The following is a 21,888-nucleotide window of genomic DNA, read 5'->3' as shown; positions in this document are numbered from 1 at the left end:
CTGTAAGACCTGACACCAACACTGACAAATGCCCCATTTTAAGGCTTACTGGCATGCAAAATAGTTTAATTTGAAGATATGCAATCACAACTCAGTCCTGTTTCTGTTATCTTGCAGGCAAAACCATTACCTACACAAATATATGAGCCAAGAACAAAATGAAAACTAAATAGCCAGGGAAGGATGATTCTGTGTGAAGTAAGAATTTTTATTCTTGTTTTTGGTGGAAATTATTTTCAAAGCACTGGGAATCAAGAGAAGGAGAGAGAGAAAAAAAATAGAGTAGAAAGAAAAAATAAAGAGGAAGAGGAAGAAGAAGAGGAAGGGGAAGAAGAAAAAGGAAGGGAAGTTCCGGGGAGGGAAGGCAGGAAGGAAGGCAGGAAGGAAGGCAGGAAGGAAGGCAGGAAGGAAGGCAGGAAGGAAGGCAGGAAGGAAGGCAGGAAGGAAGGAAGGAAGGAAGGAAGGAAGGAAGGAAGGAAGGAAGGAAGGAAGGAAGGAAGGAAGGAAGGAAGGAAGGAAGGAAGGAAGGAAGGAAGGAAGGAAGGAAGGAAGGAAGGAAGGAAGGAAGGAAGGAAGGAAGGAAGGAAGGAAGGAAGGAAGGAAGGAAGGAAGGAAGGAGAAAGTAAAGACTTAAAGGAAGAGGTCCCAAATAAGAAGAGAAAATATGGAGATAAAGTATGCAAAAATTGCTAAATGAGAAGAGAAAATATGGAGATAAAGTATGTAAAAATTACTATCTCTCTGAGTGACAAGCTGTGGAGGTGCACTGAAGTCACAGGCACTGCTGAAGTCACAGGCACTGCTGACCATGACACACATAATATTCAGAGGCCTTTGCAGGTTCCGTGAATATAGTGTGAGGCCTGGTTTCTGCTGCCCCTTGCAGAAGAGAATGTGAGAGCTCGCCCAGAAAAGGCCTGTTTCATTTTGTTTTTTGACATTGGATATTGGCCTCTAGGAGAAATAGCATGCCAGGATGAATTTAGAAAACAGGCAAGTGCAACCTAGGGCATGCTTAGATATGATGAGTTCCCCCAGCCATGGTTGATCCTGGATGGCAAAGCATAAGAAGAACATGAGAAACAAAAGAACACATAAAAATTGATGTATCTAATTAACAGGCACAGTAGAATGTCCCAAATAAATGGAAAAACTGTATGTCAAACTGCATATGCAGCTATCCATTTCCCTGTGCAGTTATTCAGACTCTATTCAAAGGTCTGTGCACACCTTTCCTTGCTAATCCTTAGCTGGAATGTAGATCACAATATCAATATATCATACAGACTGTGAATAGAAGAAACAAGACATCAAGCCATCTGCGACTCCTCTTATTTCTCTTCTGACAATTGACACCAAACTTGTATGAATGTATGAGTTTTGCTGAAAGACATGAGAGCACTATCTCAGAAAACCGTGTGAGCAATTCAGCTGGCAAGAGTGCATGCATTTTGCTCGCAAAAGGTTCTAACTCTTGTTTTACTAAAATGCTTTAAAGTACATCTATTCACTCCATAGCCAATCCATGTACTGCTCAGAGCAAATATTCCTGAAGACAGAAAATATAATAATAATTATATTCCATACCATCTTTTGGTAATGATTACGGAATAAACTTCTTTAAATGTGTTTGCTGTCATTACCAAATCAATACTAACCTTGCATTAATTATATCTCCCTATTGGCTAGTATATCACATTTTTACATATTCTTGGGATATTTACATGAGGAAAAGTTATGTAACTTTATTTGATCTCATCTATTTTCATTTCATTCTAACCTTAACCTGTTAATGATGCTATTGCGTTAAACAACCATGAACTGATTTTTGAAAAAAAAGACTTAAAAAAAGTACTGAATAGGATGATAAGGAGTGACTAATGCATTTCTTTGTGTCTTTATGCCTGGAACAATTAAATATTCTGGGAATTACCTTATGGAGAAAAAGGGAATATGACAGAGCTCTCTGAAACTCACAGAGGTACAGAGCAGGTAACAGCAAACAATTATACACTATTTGTAAGAATATAACAGTGAAGAAAAATAAAATTAAACTATCAGGGGGACAATTCAAAGGAGCAGTAGATAACAGATAAACTGTGCATATTTAAAGGATGTTGTGGGTGGTATGATTCTATATGGCTTCAAAAACATCATTGTACAAATCCAAGGGAAAAAAATTCCAAAAGGCCTATTGAATATAAATGTATTGCATTCGGTTCATGAGACTCACAAATATAATTTTCTATGGTCAGAGAAAGAATCACTGCATTTTTGCCAGTTCACATCTTTTACAAAATACCTACAACACTGCTAGTATTTATGACCCATAGTGGTACTGCCAGTGTCGTGTTATTAACAGTCAATTAAGCAAAAAATCTTCAAAGCAAACAAGACAGATTCTGACCTCATAAGGATTCTGTAATTTTTTTCAAGGTCAGTCTGGGTTCCTAACTATTCCTTCATTCTTTTGTGAACTTTGAATAGTGCCATGAAAAGGGTACGCAGATGTACCACAGGGTAGTTGTCTAGTTCAGCAGACCTCCTCCAACAGTAATGAGACTTATTGTTGGTTCATTTAAACTCCTTGTTTGAGTTACACTTGAGAAATAAGCCAGCACAGAGAGTTAAAGAAATGAATGATTACACCTTGTCAATAAACTTTAAGGCCACACTTTTCAGAGAGGTCAGGAGCCAAAAGGAGGTGCCATTTTCCAGTAACACTGTTCTCAACAGAACACCACGTTCCCCAGAGGGTTAAATTTCCAGCGCTCTTTTTGACCTTCTGAATATTCACCCCAGAAGGTGCATGTGTTCATTTTCTCAGTGACTTCAAATAAACAGAGGGTGTCAGAGTGTAGTTTTTGTACAGCACTCATGAATCGTATTGGCTTGTGTCTGTGATCAACACTGTGTTCAAAGGGACAACAGTTTTAAAATGTCTGTCTGTACAGAAAAATCTATATTGTTATTTTTAAAGCTTGTCTGTAAGACATGTTATCAATTTACTGCCAGAGAAACAAAAGACAGTCCCATGTGTATAACACAATGGGTGCCCTCCAAACTAGCCAGCAAGGTCAGTGCACTTACTGTAGTTAAGGGAAATTCTTCTGCTGTTCCTGACATCATCTCCCCAGTCTCTGGGCAGATTTAAGAAATTATTGCAGCTGTACAGGAAACATGTAAACATTTGTGTGTGCAGTCTGACTACAGTAAACAACTGGATCAGAGACACAAGTTATCTAATACAATAATCTGCCCTTGAGATAGCCACAGGATATATATCTGAGAAAAGAAACCCCCTGAGTAGATAAATATGGAAATAGAGGATAATCTTCTTCCATAAAGATTGAATTTTAAACCCCAGGAGTTGGAATTTGCTTTACAGCCTGAAACATGAGTTTTGTTATCTATCTCATTAGTCTTTTTTCTTTTTTTCAAGCACTGGCTATTACATCTGAGGATTCTTGACTGTAAAACATGTAAAGTTCTTTCTTGTCTTGATAAATTTATGACCTTGGGGATGCCTTGTCAATTCATTGCATTAATTTTCTTTTTAATAGGAATACCAGAAGGAATAGAAATTCAGATTTTTTTATATGACTTTAAAAAAAATTTCAAACTCTATAGTGAAAATTGATGGTTGTTGCTAAACGTTTCAGTACCTTGTCAAAATTCATGGTGAAAGTATACAGTTAGGTCCTTGGGATCTCTTTTTCTAATGAATGCACATTCCTATCTCCTAGTACGATGAGTGAACATTAGAAACGGGAAGAACATATATAAAAAAATATATTGGAAAATATGACAGGTATTTCTGCCAAGATAAATATCCTCAGTTAATGGTTTGGTTGCAAGCAGTTTGAGAACTCAATTCTTTACAAATATTGCTAAGTTTTCTGGATACAGCCTTCTGCTAAATATTTCCCATCATCTTTCAAAGACTAACTTACAGTAATCGTTAATGTATTAATTCAAGGAGTTCTTTTACACATATGCAACACTTATTAAGACAGATTCAATAGGAAAGTGTGTTACTCTGATGAAATTGTTTACCAGGAAAAGTAATTGTACAAGTGGAAAACAGTATTTTTTTAAAAATAAGGTCATTGACCTATGAATATACACGACTTAAGAGCATAAGATTAGATTCCCTATTAAAACATCCTTTCATCTACCTACCTATATAGGAATAGTTACCAGGAGATCTTAGTTACACATATTTTGACCAGACTGAGCTTTTACCACACATAGTTTTAAAAACAATAACAAATCCATACCCATAATTGATGAGTCCCTGTACATAAACTGACCTCTAAAAATGCCAGAGTTTGATTTCCACTCCTGCTGAGCTTACTCTCCAGAGATCAGGAAATTTGAAGGAAAAAAGAGGCTGGGTAGTAGCATTACAATGATGCTCTGGAGATTTTCCATTAAAGTTTGGCCAGTGTCACTTAAAAAATATTTAATGGTATGAAAGGATAACACTGTTGTGTAGAGACAGAAACAACAAAGGTGCTCACAGCTTGGCAGTTTTCTGTGTATATAGAATTTGCTTCCCAGAGGAAGACTTTATGAAACAAGTTCATATCTACAGCTCTGTGAATGTGGATCAGTAGTGAAGTAGTGAAGTGTTAGCAGTGGGAGTTGAGTTGGGCAGCAGCATATGTCTGTTCTGGATTATTGGTATTGCTAATCATAACCCAAATCTACTCAAGCTGCAAAAAGGTCTAGTAAGCTTTTTCTGCAATATCTCCTTTCCTCTCTCTTTTTTTTTTTTTTTAATTTTCATTTTCTGTTTTTTTGATTTACTTGTTTCCTTGCTCCATGTCAAAAAGGCTGTAGAAATAAAAGAGAAGCAGGATCTGACTATTCCTTTACAATGAATGTGTCATGAACATATATTTGCAAGTACTGTAGCAATAAATGAAATTAATTTGTTCATTTTCACAAGCAGCCACAAAGCTTTTGTTGCGTCATTTCTTACCAAGTTGCTCCGCTAAATGTTTTCCCCTCTCAGTGAAGATTACCCGTTCATCCTCCATGTCACATTTGTTGCCAACCAAAATAACCTGGGCATTATCCCAAGAGTATGTTTTGATTTGAGTTGACCTTAAAAGAGAAAGGCAGAGAGAGGAGTCAAAACAAAGCAAATTCCCCTTAACTTCAAACAGAGTTGCAAACAGACGAAAGAGACAATACTGATTTTGATAACTAGGGTTATATGATTTTGTTTAATTGCAGATTTCAAATAAACTAAGGATTATCTGTCAGGTATTAAAATTACAGAGATGGTATCAACATATGTTTTACTTTTGCTTGCTGAAAATAAAATTATATATATATATATAATATATATAAATAAAAATATCCTGACTTTATTATTCTTCCTTTACTTTTAGAAAGAAGAGATGATACTTTCTCCCATTTTCACATTTTAATACAAGCCTTATAATCTAAAAACAGAGCTCTGGAAGAAAATCAGCAATGTACTAATTTATTATCTTTTACTTTTGAGATCAGGATGTAAATGTAGCAGCAAAACTTCAAAAATTTCTGAGCTAGTCTGTCTTCCTTCTGTTGTTTCTCTCCAGCACATTCCTCTGCGGTCTTTGATCTACCAGAAGGTCAGCAACACTTACATTAAGCCATGAACAGGGGCTGAGTTTGAACTCTTAACTTCTGCTTAAATTATACAAGCCTTAACCATGACTCCAGCTGAATGGAAGTATCTTAAAGGCCTTAAAACACCATAGGGACCATGAGTGCTGGCAGTGAAACAGCTTACAGTGCTTTCTTTGAGTGCGAGCAGATAATGGGTGACTTGGAACCATACTCATGGTACCCATCAGTTTCTGCCTGCCACCATTCTGCTGGTACCCAGATCTGCTCTGTAGAAGGAAAACTCCATGGCTGTCTCCTGGCTCAGCCAAGAGTGATGCTGCTGGTTACCACCATCTAACTGTGATCAGTATGTGCCCTTGATGGTGACACGGGATGCAGGAAACTTACTCCAAGCGCTTACACTGTCTTAAGCTTGTGACTAAGTCTGGCCCTAGGCTCAAAGTTTTGGTGGGATCAATGATCAGTGGAGAGAAAAAGACAGAGAGCATACCTCTTTTTGAAATAGCTTCAAAAATCTGTCACTAAATGTCTTGGAAGCTGGTCTGCATGGGTACATTCACTAGTGACCCCTTCTCATAACACTGCCATCATCTCTACTTACTGAGACCCCTGTCTGCAAAGTCTTGCATTCGAAAAAAAGATCATGATCTTTTCTAATCTAGTCTGACAACTGATTCTAGTGAAAGACAGAAAATGGATCAAATCTCCCCAGCTGGCTTTGCTTCCTGCAAAACCAGAGGGATGGCCATGGGCAAAAGTTGCTATAGCTATCACCGTGACCCTGGGTCCAATGCCATTCCCTACAGGTTCCCTGCATGAGTCAAAAAAAAAAAACTCTAGGCCATATCTGATGGGTTTGCAGTGACAGGCAGAGAAATTTAAAGGGAAGAATCACTGCTTTTAGAAATGTTTCACTTTATCACAATGACCAAAAAGAAGCTGAGGCAAGTCCCAGACTTTTTGTGCTACAGATTGTTCCCTTGTGCCTGACCTGATCTTTTCTTCAAGAAATGGACACTGTGCTACTTTAAATCTGTTTTAATAGTAATTTGAGTAGGTGTAAGGTACTGTGACCAAAAAGAAGTCAGACTTCCCCATACACTTAATTTTACTAAAGATACCATTTCTCAGAAAAAAAGGACAACATGCATTTATTTTGGCAGAAATGTCCTTTTGGAATCATGCTGAGTGGCTTAGCAAAGTAGAATTATTATTGTGCTTTTTAACCCAAACTACATTTGTCACCACAGCAATTTTGCAAATACTAGTACCTCAAATGTCAGAGCATGTTAGTCCATTAAGCACTCTAAAAGAGCTTAGCTCTGAACAATTATTAGTTGGGAGCCAATTTATTCCCTTTATGTCAGCAGGAAATCAAATACATTTCAAAAGCAAAATATACAGTAAAAATATTAAGCTTTACTTATTAAGGAATTACTTACGTAATCTGTTAAGTTTAAATAGAATAAACTGATGAAGAAATACAGCCTGAAGAAATATCGTCACACAACTGTAATGAACACTCATTCAGCCATGTTTTGCAGACTTTGCCTCCAGAACTTTACATGAATTTCCTTCATTAAGAATATAAGGTCCCTTCATTTTACTGCAGCCAGATGTGATTTTTTTATTCTTCAACTACAAATTCGTGCATTCAAATTCTTCTCATTACTAAAGCAACTTATTTTATTCATAGATATTTTTAATCTGTGTTGCTTTTGTCTCATCTTCTAGTTATATTTTTTTAAGTAACAAAAAGAGATCTTGTCCTTGCAAACAAATACAAAGGTTTATATTTTGCAAATGACTCAGTAGAGCAAAAATATAACTGACTGAAAATTAGTAAAATGTATTCACACCCAACACCACATCAGCAGAAGCTTGATTCAAAGGATATAACAGGCTTATCACTGTTATGTTTTCTTTTAGACATATAGATCCACTATTGACCCCTCTATGTTTTGATTCCCACAACTCTCCACTAAAGCCAATACATAGGTCACTTGAAAAAAAAAAGAGATTTTGCTGTTCCTTGCATACAAGGAACAAATGGCCAAGGATTGTTCCAAGTAAGTCCCAGCCCCACTGTCCAGCATGAAAACCATCACTGCAAGTCAACACTGGAGGCTTATGTCTGGGGGCCAGAAACTGAGGAGACTGGGATCCAGGGGCAGCTACTGGGCAGATTGAGGTTATGAGCCCAGCTAATGGAGGGAGCCACAATGTGTATGTGTGCACAGACACATATTCTCATGAATGGACCTTGATGCTGCGCTGTTTTGGAGGGGAGCAGTGTGAGGATGATGATGCTCTTGGTGTTTGTGGGAGCACTCTGGGGGTCCTGGGGCTTTTTGTCTGCAATGTGTTTGTATGTGGTCATGTGTACATGCATATATATGTGTTGTACCTTTTTGATTTATGTACACATGGCCTGCTGGGAATAGATCTTCAACCTCACTACCCAATATACATCAGGTTGCACCCACCACTGGCATATCTTGAGTTTACTCTGAATATCTCTTCCGATGATCACTTTTTACTAACTGATCTATGTCCAGGGCAAATATTCATATAACCTGGAATGGTCTCTAGTAAATTTTCACCCACAGACCACATGGAAGGCAAGCAAATATATTCAGTAAAGACATGTCCATAGAGTAAATATACCAGGAATAGGAAGTTTTAGATAGCCTCAATCTATTCACCATTCTTTGGACCAAGTCTTCCAAGGATGCTTGCCTACCATAAAAAAGCTGACTTTATAGGCTTTTAGATTAATTATGTAGTAAGTCACATGCACAAAGAGCAAGAAAAATACCCTAACCAAAATGCTCCAGAGAGGGCTATGTATAATGTTTATTCCAGCAAGTTCAGGAAACATGTTGTACTTCTGATGTTTTGATTTATGAAAGGAGTACTCAATGAACTGGGCTGCACCATCTTGCCAAGAAAAAGAAATAAAAAACCCCAAACCTATGCAAAAAACTTCAAACAAACCAAAACCAAAGTAAAGAAACCTCTACTAAACTGGTTTTGGGTTTTTTGTTGGTTTTTTTTGTTTTAATTACTGTTGAGTGCACTGATTAATCCTTAAAATAATTGTCCTGTCTTTATCTACAGCATGGTGACTGCAAAGTCCATTAGCTGAATTATTAGAGGTCACAGTGTAGTGGTGGGATCTCAGGTGGAGCCCAGGTTATCTGTTCTTTCTCAGTTAATTTATTTGGTAAGAGGCAGTATCAGAGAAGCAACTATGAGTTTGAAGGCCTTTCTAAAAGTGTTCAGTGTCCCCAGCTGAACTTCCTGTATAAGAGTGTACCAAGTGTCCATGTCTCTCTGAGCAGGAAGGGATGCTCTCCAGCTTCATCAGGAGACATCATTTTCCTTCTGTAATTGAAGCAAGGAGGGATCTCTTTCCCTCTTCCCTCAGTCTCCATCCTGTGACATGGGAAGACACACCACTGCCTTCTCAAACCCCTAATACAGACAGGGATGGCAAAGGGAAGCTCTGTCATTCCCATCTTTTCAGATTATGGAATTATGCCACGAATCCTTTCCCACCCTCCTTGTCTGTGAAGATGCTGACACACTTCCCATTCAAGCCAGCTTTTCCACAGAGTGAAAAACTGAGGTCTGAGGTCTCCTTCATACAGCCAAGTGTTTCCCACACTTCAGATGCTCCATTATTTTTCCCATGCCTCTATGTCACCTAAACACTTATTATTCCCAGCAATACTGATAGGTTATGTGCTTTAAGGATGCCCCAGCATCTTAGAGTTTACATATTCCCTCTCTCTTTCAAAGTTATCTTTTGGATGTGATGAAAATGGAGCACATGTAGGATTATTCTGTATGGCACATTAAAGGACTGCAATGCTCAGTCTTGATTGCCATTTGGAGTCTGGCTCTGTACCAGCTGCTCTGCACTGGGTGCTTACACCTTGCTGCAGGTGGGGCAGGGAGAGAGGTGGCCTCAGGCTTTTCATCTGTTCTCCAGAAACAATCTAGTATTAGTGGGAGACAAGCCATTCAAAATATATAAACCACCAACCAAAACCCCAACTCAACTCTCTAATTGGAATTTTGAAGAGAGTACTAAGATTAATAAAATTTTAAGCAATCTTAGCAAACAACAACTCAAAGTGTCCTGGTACTTGAATACTAGACTTTTTGTGGCCACAGTTATTGACATAGCAGGAATATACTAGAACTAATTAGTAATAATGTCAGCAATAATAAAAGGAATATGCTACCATTTGTCAGATTTTAATTGAACTGATGAACAGCTGGAGCCATACACAGAAATAAAACTCACTTTAAGAAACTGCTCAGGATCTTTCCTCCTGTACTGACATGGAAAATCTGGATATTTGTAACTTTTGAAAATTTTGAACTTGTTTAATATTTCTGGTGTGCTCTACCTGCAAGCCATAAAACCTTCAGGATTGTGGCTAATACAAATAATTTTATCTCTTCCATTTATGAACCCCTTAATAATTATTGAAGCCATTACTGAAAACCATGGGAAGCAATGGATAAAGGAAATAATTATCAAAATAAAAAGCTGATGTAGATGGACATGTGACCAGAATGAGGAATTCTCAGTCATTCTCAAGGAGGGTTTAAAACCTAGTGGAGGTTCTGGCATCTTGACTTCTCTCCAGAATTCATGGCATATTGAATTTGTGATGTTTATTTTCAGTGATAGCACTGGCACCCACTGACTGCAAATGCTTATTAACATATGACAGAGAATAGGCAAAGACATCCTAGCAACACAGAGTACTGAAAATGTATGGAGAAGAGCAATGAAAGGGGGACAAAAATAAGAAAAATAAACTTGCTCCACCCTTAATATCAAAACATAGCAAGAGGGAAAGGATCTGGGGAGAAGTGGATATGCTAAGGATACATTTAGTGTGGATAGCTTGGTAAGCAGGGCAGTTCAAGCTGCAGATTGTACTCTGGGTGGCAGGAGCTCAAGGAAAAGTAAACCTCAGCTACTCTTTGCACAGGCACCTGTGGTGTCAGCCAGGTGACTGGACAATCAGACACAGCAGGAACTGATGACCCCAGACTTCTGAGAGCTTAGACTCTGAGGGTATAAAAGCCCAGCACATCTTTATTAGGTGTTGAGCTTGGGCTGTTAATTTGTTGCTGCACGATGATTAAATCTAAGGATACAGATGTCTGAGCCTCTGTTTTGGGACAGGTGGGAGAGGCAATGAGGAAACCTGGTCTGGCTGTGTGACTGTGGGATGTGTAGGGAGTCAAACGGGGCTGAGTAGGGTCACTGGAGCCGCCCGCCATGAAGAGGCTTTGGTCCCAGCCCAGGTGGGGCAGGTGTGCCTCCTGGATGGTTGGACAGGAAAGTTTCCTTTACACAAATAATAGCAAAAATGGGATACATCAACCCCTCCATGCTTGCAACAGAGCAGGATATATGAATATTGCTCAAGACTGACTGTATCTGATGTGTCAGTTGTTGTTTATACAATGCTGTGTTTTCTGTCTGGATTGAAGGGCAAATGAAGAAAAATGCCTTATGTTTGTGAAAAAAACCACTGATATTGAAGAAACCAGAACAATGCCAATTATTCACCACTTCTTCTGACGGGCTTTATCTTCCTTGTGCAGAGCCAAAGAGTGCACACCATGCAAAGAAAGGCTACACATTTAACCTTTCCTTGGAGAAAGATAGACTGATGATGCAGAAGCTGCATGACAGGTGTGACACTAACAAATTTCTGGTTCATTATCTGCCAGAAAGCTAGTCAAAATGCACATTACCCAGAGCATCACAGGTTTTTGTTGTTCTGGTAAGAATTGGATCTACTTTAATGAAAAAATCCTTCACTACAAGCTTCTGAGGCCATAACTTCATTTTAGAAAACCTGGTGTTACATTTCAGTTTTGACAGGCTGTAAAGATATTCAAAATTAATCCAATTCTTTTGGAGATAAAACTGAGCTGATCTTTAATATGTGCATTTTTATAACCTTATGCAAGGAAATAAAACATTTTACAAAAGGTTTAGTTAGCTACAAACAAAAAAGGAAGATAGAAAGCAGGGATAACATTTAAGATGTAAAAGCTGATGTTCTTTCTGTATTTATGACATTTATTCCTATTTACTGTTGGTGATATTCCATTACCATAATTGTAATGAGGAAATATATACTTACCCAGTGATGTCCACTCTGGGTCTGCATTTAATAGAATGCAATACAACTGACATAGCATTAATAATTACACCATTCTGTGTGGTAATTAGGATGACAGGTAAGGCATTATAGTGTTTATCAGTCAGAACTGTCTTTCTAGTCAACCATCTCTAGCTGTTCCTACTCTGCTCATGGAAGTGTCTTCCCATCCAGAGTTCTTTGCTGAGTACTTTATTGAGTTACATTTTACCTTTCATGTAATATACAAAAATTTTTTAGAAGAGTCCATGCATTAGCTTTGGTGCCTTTTCTATACAGTGTTGTTTCAAATAAGAGTACCAACTGGCTATTAGTCTCTGAAAATTATTTTCTGACATAAAATTCAAATCCATTGGATAATGGTCTATGATGTCAAACTAATATATTATTGGCAAAAGAAATTAAGTTTAAACTCTAATTCTGACATACTTTACATAACATGTAACTTTTACTTACTTTAGTTGGAGTTACAATGAAGGACCAGAAGCCTACAGGGCATAGTCAATTTGTGTTAATCAGATTGTAGATGTCCTCAGTTTTTGTATCTTTGGCACAATCTTTGCAAACTGCTTTTTTGACAGCTGTCAAATACACCTTGAAACTGCTTTCCAATACCAGAGCAGCAAGAGCCAAGTATAAAATTATTGCATTAATAAAAATAAAAAAGACTGTGCTCTAAATTAGTACTATACTTTCTATTCCTTCTCCCCAGTACCTCCTGTGCTTGAGTTCTGATGGCCCACTCCTCAGAGAAAAACTCTCCAGGTGGGGTAATTTTCTGTACCTACACAGCCAACCCACCTCAGCCCTAAGCAGAGTAATCACACACAGTACACCTGGCATTGTACACACTGCAGACTTTTTTGTCACAGAGACAGATAACAGAGAATTTGTGGGCGAGTTCATGACCTAATCCAAGGTGGGCTTTGACTGAAGGTATGCTGAATTCATAAAAGAAACTAAATTCCTTGTCAGTAAATCTGATTTCTTCCTTTTCTGGTGTGTGTATACTGGCTTCCCAGGCTTTTTGCTTAGAAAAATAGAAGGGATATTTACAAAAACAATGAATAATAGATAAAAATAGTGTGTTAGACACTAAGGGCAAAGAGATATTCCCAGCAACTTCCTTGTATTTTTTGTAAAGATAAAACAATATAAAGTACATCTCAATATTTAATTCTTATTCACAGGAGTACAAAATCCTCTCTTGCAACAAGGTTTACTTATGGGCAGGCCAACTAATATAGCACATTTTTCACAGTAGGACACATGTTAATGAAGAGTTTTTATGTCATGTATAATGCCACAAGCTGTGTCATATTGTGGGAAGTGATTTAACAACTCGCCACACAGACAAAAGGCTGTACATTTTAATTTTCTCCCCACTGAGAAACCCACCATTAAATTATCATCCTTCAAAGCTGCTACCACACATGCACAGTGAAAACAATCAAAAAAAAGGGGTTTGAAAAGAGATGGAAAAAAGTCTTTATAGGAAAATAATATTCATGGAAACAATAAAAGGCAAAATACAGGCTGCACTTGCACATCTTTTGATTATCCCCTTGTTTTCATGTTCCAGATGCTTCCACATAAATGATTCTGTTTATCACCAATTTATGTTGATTGCCCAGACTGTCGCTGGAATTCCAAGTAATGACCCTAATCAATCCAGCTGATCCTAACTCTGGTATTTGAAAAACAGAGCTATAAAACAAGGGAGTTATGAAAAAATTTACTAAAACAACTACAGCATCTGCTTGATATATTGAGCTTTTAAGTAAATGAGCAATTTGCTGTCATTTAAAAGTTTTTTTGCTAGCTATTTTATATTCTTATATATAAGAATATATACATAAGGAATATATATGGAAACAGATACACACAGATACATATGTGTCCTCATTTTCTGTTTTTGTTTCTTACACTGATGGGCTTTCAATAATATTAAAAAAATATATACCTAAGCAAGCAATACTGATGCTGAACAAGTTCATTTGGTCCTAGACTCTCCTATCTAATACTTTCCTCTTCACTGCACCTAGGACAGTTCCCTAACCCAGGACTGCACTTCCTGCTAAAGAGGCTCTTGCACCTTACTGACTAGTGTCTCATCTCCAGCCCAAAGAGCACCTACCCAACAGTGGCATTTTGGGAGTAGTGAAATTCTTAAAGGCATGGTCAAGTTCTTTTGTTTTATACCAATATTGAGAGTTTTATAGCAATCATTGAGCTGGATTTCACAGGATTATTTATTTTTTCATCTTTTCTTTTAAATAGAAAATCCAGATTCATATTTACAATATATATGGCAAGTACCTGCCAACAGGACATCCCTTTTTTAAGGAACTTCTGATTAATCAACTCTCAGGAACTCTGAGTTGATCCTGACTTTTTACTGTCAAATCTCATTATGAAATGAATTGCCCATTTATCACTCTTAATCCCTTTCTACCTATTTAATGAGGAATGACTTCCAAGTTTCTCTCACTTGTCAAATTCACTTCTTTGGATTTCATTTCTTCTATTGTTTTAGCTTTCATTTTTTTTCAAGTTTAAATTAACTGTGCTGTTGCTTCTCTTATGCCCTGTTTTCTTAGATAATTTTGGGTTATATTTCTCATTTGGTATTTTGCATTAGCTCTTTCAAAACCAACTCAGTCTTATATGCACATAAATTGAGTCCTGAAATTCCTGTGTTTGAGTATTAGAGATGGAGTTGAAACAAATCATACCTAAATTTAATCACTGAAAAATCTTACCAGGTTACTGAGGCCACTTGTGATAAACTATCATCACCTATCCTTGTTAAGGATTCACGAACCCTGCAAGTATCAGGACGATCATGTAAATTATTTTACTTCTTCTTCATAAGAGACAGCATTGTTTTACTAAAGCATCAAGGATATGTCTTACTAATATTTTACACAAAATTTATTTATATCCTAGCAGCATTTTGTCTTTAAGGTTGTTTCCCATGTCATTCTCTGGAAGCAGAGCAATGGAAACATTCAGAAACTATACTGAGGCAATAAATTTTGATTCTCCCACTGTGTCCTTGCAATTGTACCTCTTTGAAAGTAATTTCCCTGTGTGGCTATACACTTGCAAACACAAGGGATTTGAGATCCAAAATTTTGAAATGTGGCCTAGTTTTCAGTTGAATATGTGAGCTTCTGACTTTTGTCACAGATACCTGGAACTGTATTGGCAAAATAGCAACTATCTTTATCTCATGGTTAACTAGTCAAGTACGAGTTATGCAATGGTACTGGGGGTTTTGGGGGGGTTGGTAGTTGTTTGGGTTTTTTTCCTTTGAGGTCATGAGAGTAAATTTTTAATTTGTCTGACCACATTTTGCTTTTGGGGTACTGCTGATCAAAATTCATTCTGTGAGGGCTGACAGTATTCAAAGACAACAGTAAAAACCATTTCCCTGTCTACATCCTGTCTGGCACAGGGTGGCAGGATTGTCTTGCTGACTCACACTGCAAGCAAGTAAACTGCAGGTTTATTCCTGCTGACTCACAGAAGATGGAGGGAGGCACTAGACTTCAGATTTTATTTCTAGGATTAAAAAGAAAGTAAGATTTATTTTTTTAAGGGGAAAAAAGGGGGAAAAAAAACAACACTACTGACATTCATTTAGAATGTCAGTAGTGTTGCTACATGATTCACAAATCAAAAGACTGGGTTTATAGATTCCTATGGGTACATACATATACAGATAACTCTTTGCCTCTCAAGCCCTAGCTAGTATATATTTGGATTTTCTTCTCCATCACAGTTCTGCAAACCAAAATATAGTGCTTTTCCCTGACCCAAAAAGCCTGAGTATTGCAGAAGAGAAACACATACAGGAATAAATACAACATTCTAGTAAAACATGAATATTGGATGTAAAACTTTTTAACACTATTGAAAACTGGACACAGTGGCATTTCAACAAACTAGAGCCCTCTCCTAGGGCTCATGATGAACTTTTAAAAATTCAACTTTTTTTCACTTTGCCTGTGAGGTGTTTAAAGCATATTGTTTGAACCATGTTCACTAATATATCTCAAAGGTTACAGCTTCCTTCTGGTGAAAAAAAAAAAGAAAAAAAAAAGAAAGAAGAACAGTTTAATGTTGTTTTATTGGGACTACTCACTGACTTCAGTGGGTAAACAGCCCTTTAAGGGGACACAACCATGTCCATTAAACAGGTGTTTGGGTAGACAGTAATCTTTGTATGAAAAGATTATAAGGACAAGAATCAGAAAAATCAAAAAATTAATCACTAGAATTGCTCTGTATTGTGGAGCAGAGTGAAGTAACGTACTGAAAGATCAAAATAATCAAACATTTCCTATGTATGGCCAGAAACTAATGTCTGCAGTTTCAAACAAGTAATTGTGAATTAATGAGCTGGTCACCAGGTCTTTATAAGGTATGGAGAAGAGGAAGAAGGAAAAATGCTGGGCTTGCCTTGTGGCAGACTCTGAGGTCAGCTGAGTACACCTCTGTGTGCATGGCAGAACTATGGAAGGGTTTTTGGAAGCAACCTCCTGCCATCCAGCCTCCTTTCATCACTTGATCCCTTTTCCCAAAATTGTGCCTCAAACACAGTGAGTGTGTCTGAGGAAATAACCCTGCATTTTCCTACACTGACCAGCAGACCTAAGAAAGATTGAAAGGGAAGAGCATAAAATCTGAAAAACTGGCTGATATTAACCACCAGGTCCCACAACAAAGAGAGACTTTGGCTGATGTAATCTAGAAAAATTTCTGTATTTCAATGAAGCTAAAATCTGCATAGCAACATTTGAAAATGAGGTCTCTGTCGTTCACAGATGAATGAGAGGTTACAGCAAGCCTAGCTTCATTTATACGTGCCTTTGTATGTAGACACAGCATCTGCTGGGATTAGAGTAAGAAACCATTGCGTGTAAAACATTTGCACCTCAGAAACTTTAGCTAGCCCCCACTGTCTTCATAGCAATACGTGCTGATCTGAGCTCATTTAACCCTGTAAGCATGGGGGTCGCTGATCACAGACATTGACTGAAGTTGAAGCGGTCAGTTCCTTCAGTTTGGCTCTGCCAGATTTTACTGCATTGTGAGGATAGATTTCAAAATTTTAACTAAGGCTGCTAAGGTCACCTCCAGATTGTCCTCTAAACAAGGACTTAGTTGATAGCTCTGCTCACAGGCACAAGGTGCCCTTGGTGAGGAGGCTTTTGTACAATGGATTGTGGATTTACAGACTGGGGAATTGCCAGTGGGACACAACGGGGGGTAAAGAGAAGATCAATGGTGCTCTTTTAACACGAAAAAAACTCCCCAAAATCAAATAAGAGAAGACATTTCAAGCAGGGTGTAAAGTCTTATCAAGGCTAGTGTTCAAAGACACAAATAATGACTACCTCTCTCAGACAGACAGTCCATATAAATGAATTGATGCAATCCAAGGCCAACCTGAAGCACACATGTGGGAGGTTTGGGAGGGGAAGCAGAATGCAACTGAACTACTACTTCAATTGCAATGCAATTGAACTACTCTCTTTTCTTGAGAGTCACAGAGCCCCTGGGGGCCATGCAGACTACAGTCAGAGAAACAAGGCTGGTCACATGGACCTAGTGCTTCTCATGGCAGCCCCCTGACCTCTCTAGGTGAGCACTTATAGCTTTAGTCCTCCTGGAAAAGAGAAGATAATTTGAACAGCAAGGCTTAAATCTGTATCCTCCTTTCCCATTGTTGCAGCAGTACTGAATAGATCAATCATTCCATAAACAAATTTTAACTTTTTTGTCTGCATATCTGGCAGGGGAAGGACTTAGAATGGAAGAGAGGACGTCACTGAAGCAAATTATGAGTTATCTGAAAACCATTCAGTTGAAAAAGGAGTATGCATGAAGAGATGTTAAGTGATAATCAAGTACCTTTTCCAACATTTGTGGTAGATAATCTCCGAAGGCTCTGAAGCATCTCACTGCACTTCAAAAATTTTGAATATGAAGGTAAACCACATTTTAAAAAATAAAGACTACTGAAAGTGACACAAAAGGTCCTATTGATTTTTTTGAAAATTACAGGTTACATATTTATGTATCATGTGTGAGTGAGTGAGGCTGAGAGAAAAAATAGATAGTCTTAATCTTGGAACAAATATGCTCTGTTTTTTCTTAATATAATATGATTGCTAAATTAGGAAATATTTTTCCTCTCTCCTCAGTTATTCCTTGAAGGTTTTTCTAAAATTTTTGCATAGCATTAGAAATCCTCATTGCAATCTAAACAATGGCTGCTTAAAGAGAAATCTGATGAATTAACAGTAATAAACAAAATGAAATATCTAAAGGTACAAGACACTTTAAAATTATATAAATTCTTAATATAATCAAAACTCAGTTTGCTGATTCTCTTCCCACTTAGTTACACAGTGTAAAGATAAATATTTAAAAGCAAGATAAATTAAGAACACGCTCTCAGTGTGAAGAAAAAAAAAAAAAGAAGCAACCTTGAATATAAACAACTCACCTGTAAAGAAGAGATATACAAGAAGGAGGTAGCTGCTACATTGCATACCAAAAAGGACTTGGGCCTATAGCATACATATAAGCAATATGCACAAAGCCATCTTTGGCTGCTTGCAGAAGAGAGGCAGGGGTGCTGCAGGAAGATACCACAGAATCCTTATATGGAAAGAAGACAGTGTGGCACAGCATGCAAAGCAGGATGAATTAAATGTGCTGATTAAATGAACAGCTTGCTTCTTTTACTTCACTGAAGTTCAAAGCTTTCTAGCCAACCACTTTAAGCATACCTAGCAATCAAATAAATGACTTATGGTATAAAAGCCTCATGCAGAGAAACAATAGGTAATGCACAATTAATCCCTACAGGCCTCTCTCCCTCACCTTTGTTCAGGGTTTTAAAAAGAATATATAACACATTCTAATGCAGGTATAAAGGCTAAAAGGCTGAGAGAAGAGAGACTGTCCACCACAACAGCGTAAAAGGAAACTGAGGACAAAGCCCTCTATCCTGATTCTGAAAGATGGTGCAAACAGCTTTTCTCCCAAATTATACCTCAGGTATGCTGCACACTCATTCCTTGTGCACAGACCTTTAGCTAAAAGATTAATGGCAAAACAGTCAGTGTTTCTTGCCCTGTCAAGTGTCAGTCTGTAAGCATCAGGACATCTGGGCCCTAATTCTGTATATAACAGGGTTTTACTGCTTCCTGCAAATTCATGGCAGGGAGTAAGGTGGCACAGGTAGTCCCTAGGCCTCATTGTGAAGAGCAGGAGGTCTAACACCTTTGATCAGAGAGGTCAAAGAAAAAGCAGACACATCATAGCTCTTCATTCTCAGAGTAGGACAAGAAGAAGACAAGAATTTTTGTTTGTTATCTGAAGTATCACTATATAAATCACTGACAGATGTTAGCTGTAGTGTCCCAACAGCATTTGGTTGCAAGGTCTACTGTGCTGCAATACTTCAAAGCTGATGACATTTTCAGAGAAAGGACATCTAGAATTTAGTTATGCTATCCTGAACTGTGAATTTGGGTGTTGAGTTCTGCTAAACTAGCTTGGCTCTTCAAATGTCTCAGTATGGATTTATGAATCTATCTTTGGACTATCAATTAGAATAAATCCATTTAATCCTCCATTTAATCTTGCCCACAAGCCATAAGAAGAACTGTGAACTTCTCATTTTCACAGCTTTCTGAGGGTCTTCAGCATAGCATGTGATATTCGGACATCAGACTTCCACATATTTGACCTTGAAATGATCTTGATAGGATCTAGCTCAATTTTTAAGTACAAAACAACACAGATGGAAGAAAGATTTTCTTCTTTCTCTGAAATCCCAGATAACTGTTAATGGTTGGAATATTTCTGTACAAAACCCCTCACATTTCTTATATGTAAAGATGCCACCAAACCTCACCTCTGATGTGAGTCAGAAGCCTGGACTGGCAACCTGTTTCATTATTCTAATAGTAACCTCTACGCATTCTCCCAGTCTGTCTTTTGTAAAAATAAAAAACAGCATTACAGTATCCTCCCTTAAATCTCTGATGATAAATAACCCGTGTAGTCATGTCCCTCTTCAATGAATAGCCAATTGGCATGCTAGGACTGAATTTATTACACTAATTCTTACTCTTTCACTGGCATCCTGTGGTTTTTTTCTGTATGCTTGTGCTCATGCTTCACTCGGACTCTTTTAGTCAGAGTAGGGTTTTTTTGTACTAATGTGCAGTGATTAACATAATGGTATGTCACATCCCACATCAGACTTGAAAACAACAAAGAGAGCTGCAAACACTGAAGAAAAGGCCAAGGACTAAGCCATACTGCAGGTCAGAGCAAAGCGCATGGGAATACAATATAGTATTGGTTTGTAGCTCTCTTGTTCTTAGGGGAAAATAGGAACAAGAGAGATAAGCAGAGCTGCATATAGAGGCAGGAGGAAGATGGGGGAATTTCATGTATTGACGCACATGAAGAACTGCGGCTTTTGCTTGCTTGTATTGTGTTCATGGAAACAGGACACTTCATGAGTAATTGTAAATGACATAGTTATTACACCTGAATAGGGAACAAGTCTCTGCATCACAGAGAAACATCCATCCTAAAGGCTGAATATAAACTATGTAGGGTACTTACGTAGGCACGATAAAATACACATACACACACCCCCCAGTTCATAGCATTCTAAAGTGTTGGTAATAAAATAAAAGCAGAATGTAAACTCTTGATATTTCTTGTACTTTCTAGGATGCTATGTCAGATTCTACAGGGTTTAATGGAATAAGATTTCTTTTGTACAAAAACCATGATGGAAAATTTATATGCAGCTGAAGTACTCTAAAAAATTCAAAAAGCTCAGTAATTGCTTTCCTGTTAGTTATGAACCATTTGGTTGTGACAGTTTATTTGGACTGTTAAATTTGAAACTTTTAAAAGAAGTTCAAGGATCTGGACACATGAAACCCCATTCACCAAGCTATTTTTCTGCCAGAGGTTTAATGTAAGAGACTAAAAATAACAGACATTTTCTTAGATATTTTCACCCACAGCAATGTATGAACTTAATGGAGGATGAGCTATGGATCTGGGCTATGAGCTGGTTCAGCTGCTGTGTTGTCCTGCTGAATTGTGTATAGCAAGAATATAAAGGAAGGGCAGTTATAGATAGATGATGCAGGGAAGTAACATCTCAGGCTATTGCAGATGTTTGTGCAGCAAACCCGAGAAAATTACTAAAGTACGAGCCCTAAAATGCCAATATTGAATAAGAGCTGGATAGGAAACACAAGACAAAGAGAAAACATTTAATTTGGTAAAAAAAGAGCAGCAATGTCTCCAATTTTACTATGAACCAGTAAAATTGACATTGTGAAAAACAACATTAAATGAAAACACATGGAAAATCCCTGATTAGATTGTCAGGATGAAAAATGACTGAGACATTTCTGCATGAGTGAAGTTATCAAAATGAATGGACAGAGTCACAGTAACTAAAATTTGGTGTGTATAAATTTTAAAACATACACATTAGAAGGCATAATCTGTACTACTAACCTTCTCTAATGAAGACTAAGTGAATTACAATCACTTAGGAAAAACCTCAAGTGTCATTGCAAGGTGCCTAACAAAAACCAGTGTCCAATACAGTGCAATAGTTAAACAACCAAGCAAGATGCTAGCTGCATGCATAACATTGTTGAGAATACTAAAAAAAAATTCTCTTGTCCAAGGTCATTAGCCAATTTAATGGGTTTTTCAGCAGTGTTCTTTTGGGTGTTTCAGTTTTATTTATTTATTTATTTTTTTTTTTAGGAGAGTACCTCATGTATCTTTGGTGCAGTTTCTTTCCATACAAAAAATGTGCTCAAAGCTGAGGTCACAACAGAAATCAAATTGGAAGTATTAATTTTTCTCACAGTTCCTAAATGTCATAAGCCAAACCTATTCTCAAAACAAATCCTTAATCAAAGAACTCCATTTTCTTGGAGGTCAAATCTTCATATTTGGAGGCGGGGGAATGTTTGTTTTGTCTGTT

The 21,888-nt window shown here is 37.5% G+C and overlaps 1 protein-coding gene across 1 annotated transcript in view; it reads right to left on the bottom strand.

The window, feature by feature from the left end:
• RAB3C (RAB3C, member RAS oncogene family) overlaps window positions 1-21,888 on the bottom strand; it is a gene marked incomplete at both ends in the record, with an annotated part of 114,190 nt that overhangs the window by 6,535 nt on the left and 85,767 nt on the right. The window contains one exon of the mRNA XM_084225612.1: window positions 4,988-5,112. Coding sequence (XP_084081738.1) covers window positions 4,988-5,112 — 125 coding nt within the window. The remainder of the gene's footprint in view (window positions 1-4,987; window positions 5,113-21,888) is intronic.

The sequence above is a fragment of the Fringilla coelebs genome, assembly GCF_963513975.1.
Source record: "Fringilla coelebs genome assembly, chromosome: Z".
NCBI lineage: Eukaryota > Metazoa > Chordata > Aves > Passeriformes > Fringillidae > Fringilla > Fringilla coelebs.
This window is presented reverse-complemented; position numbering and strand designations above follow the sequence as displayed.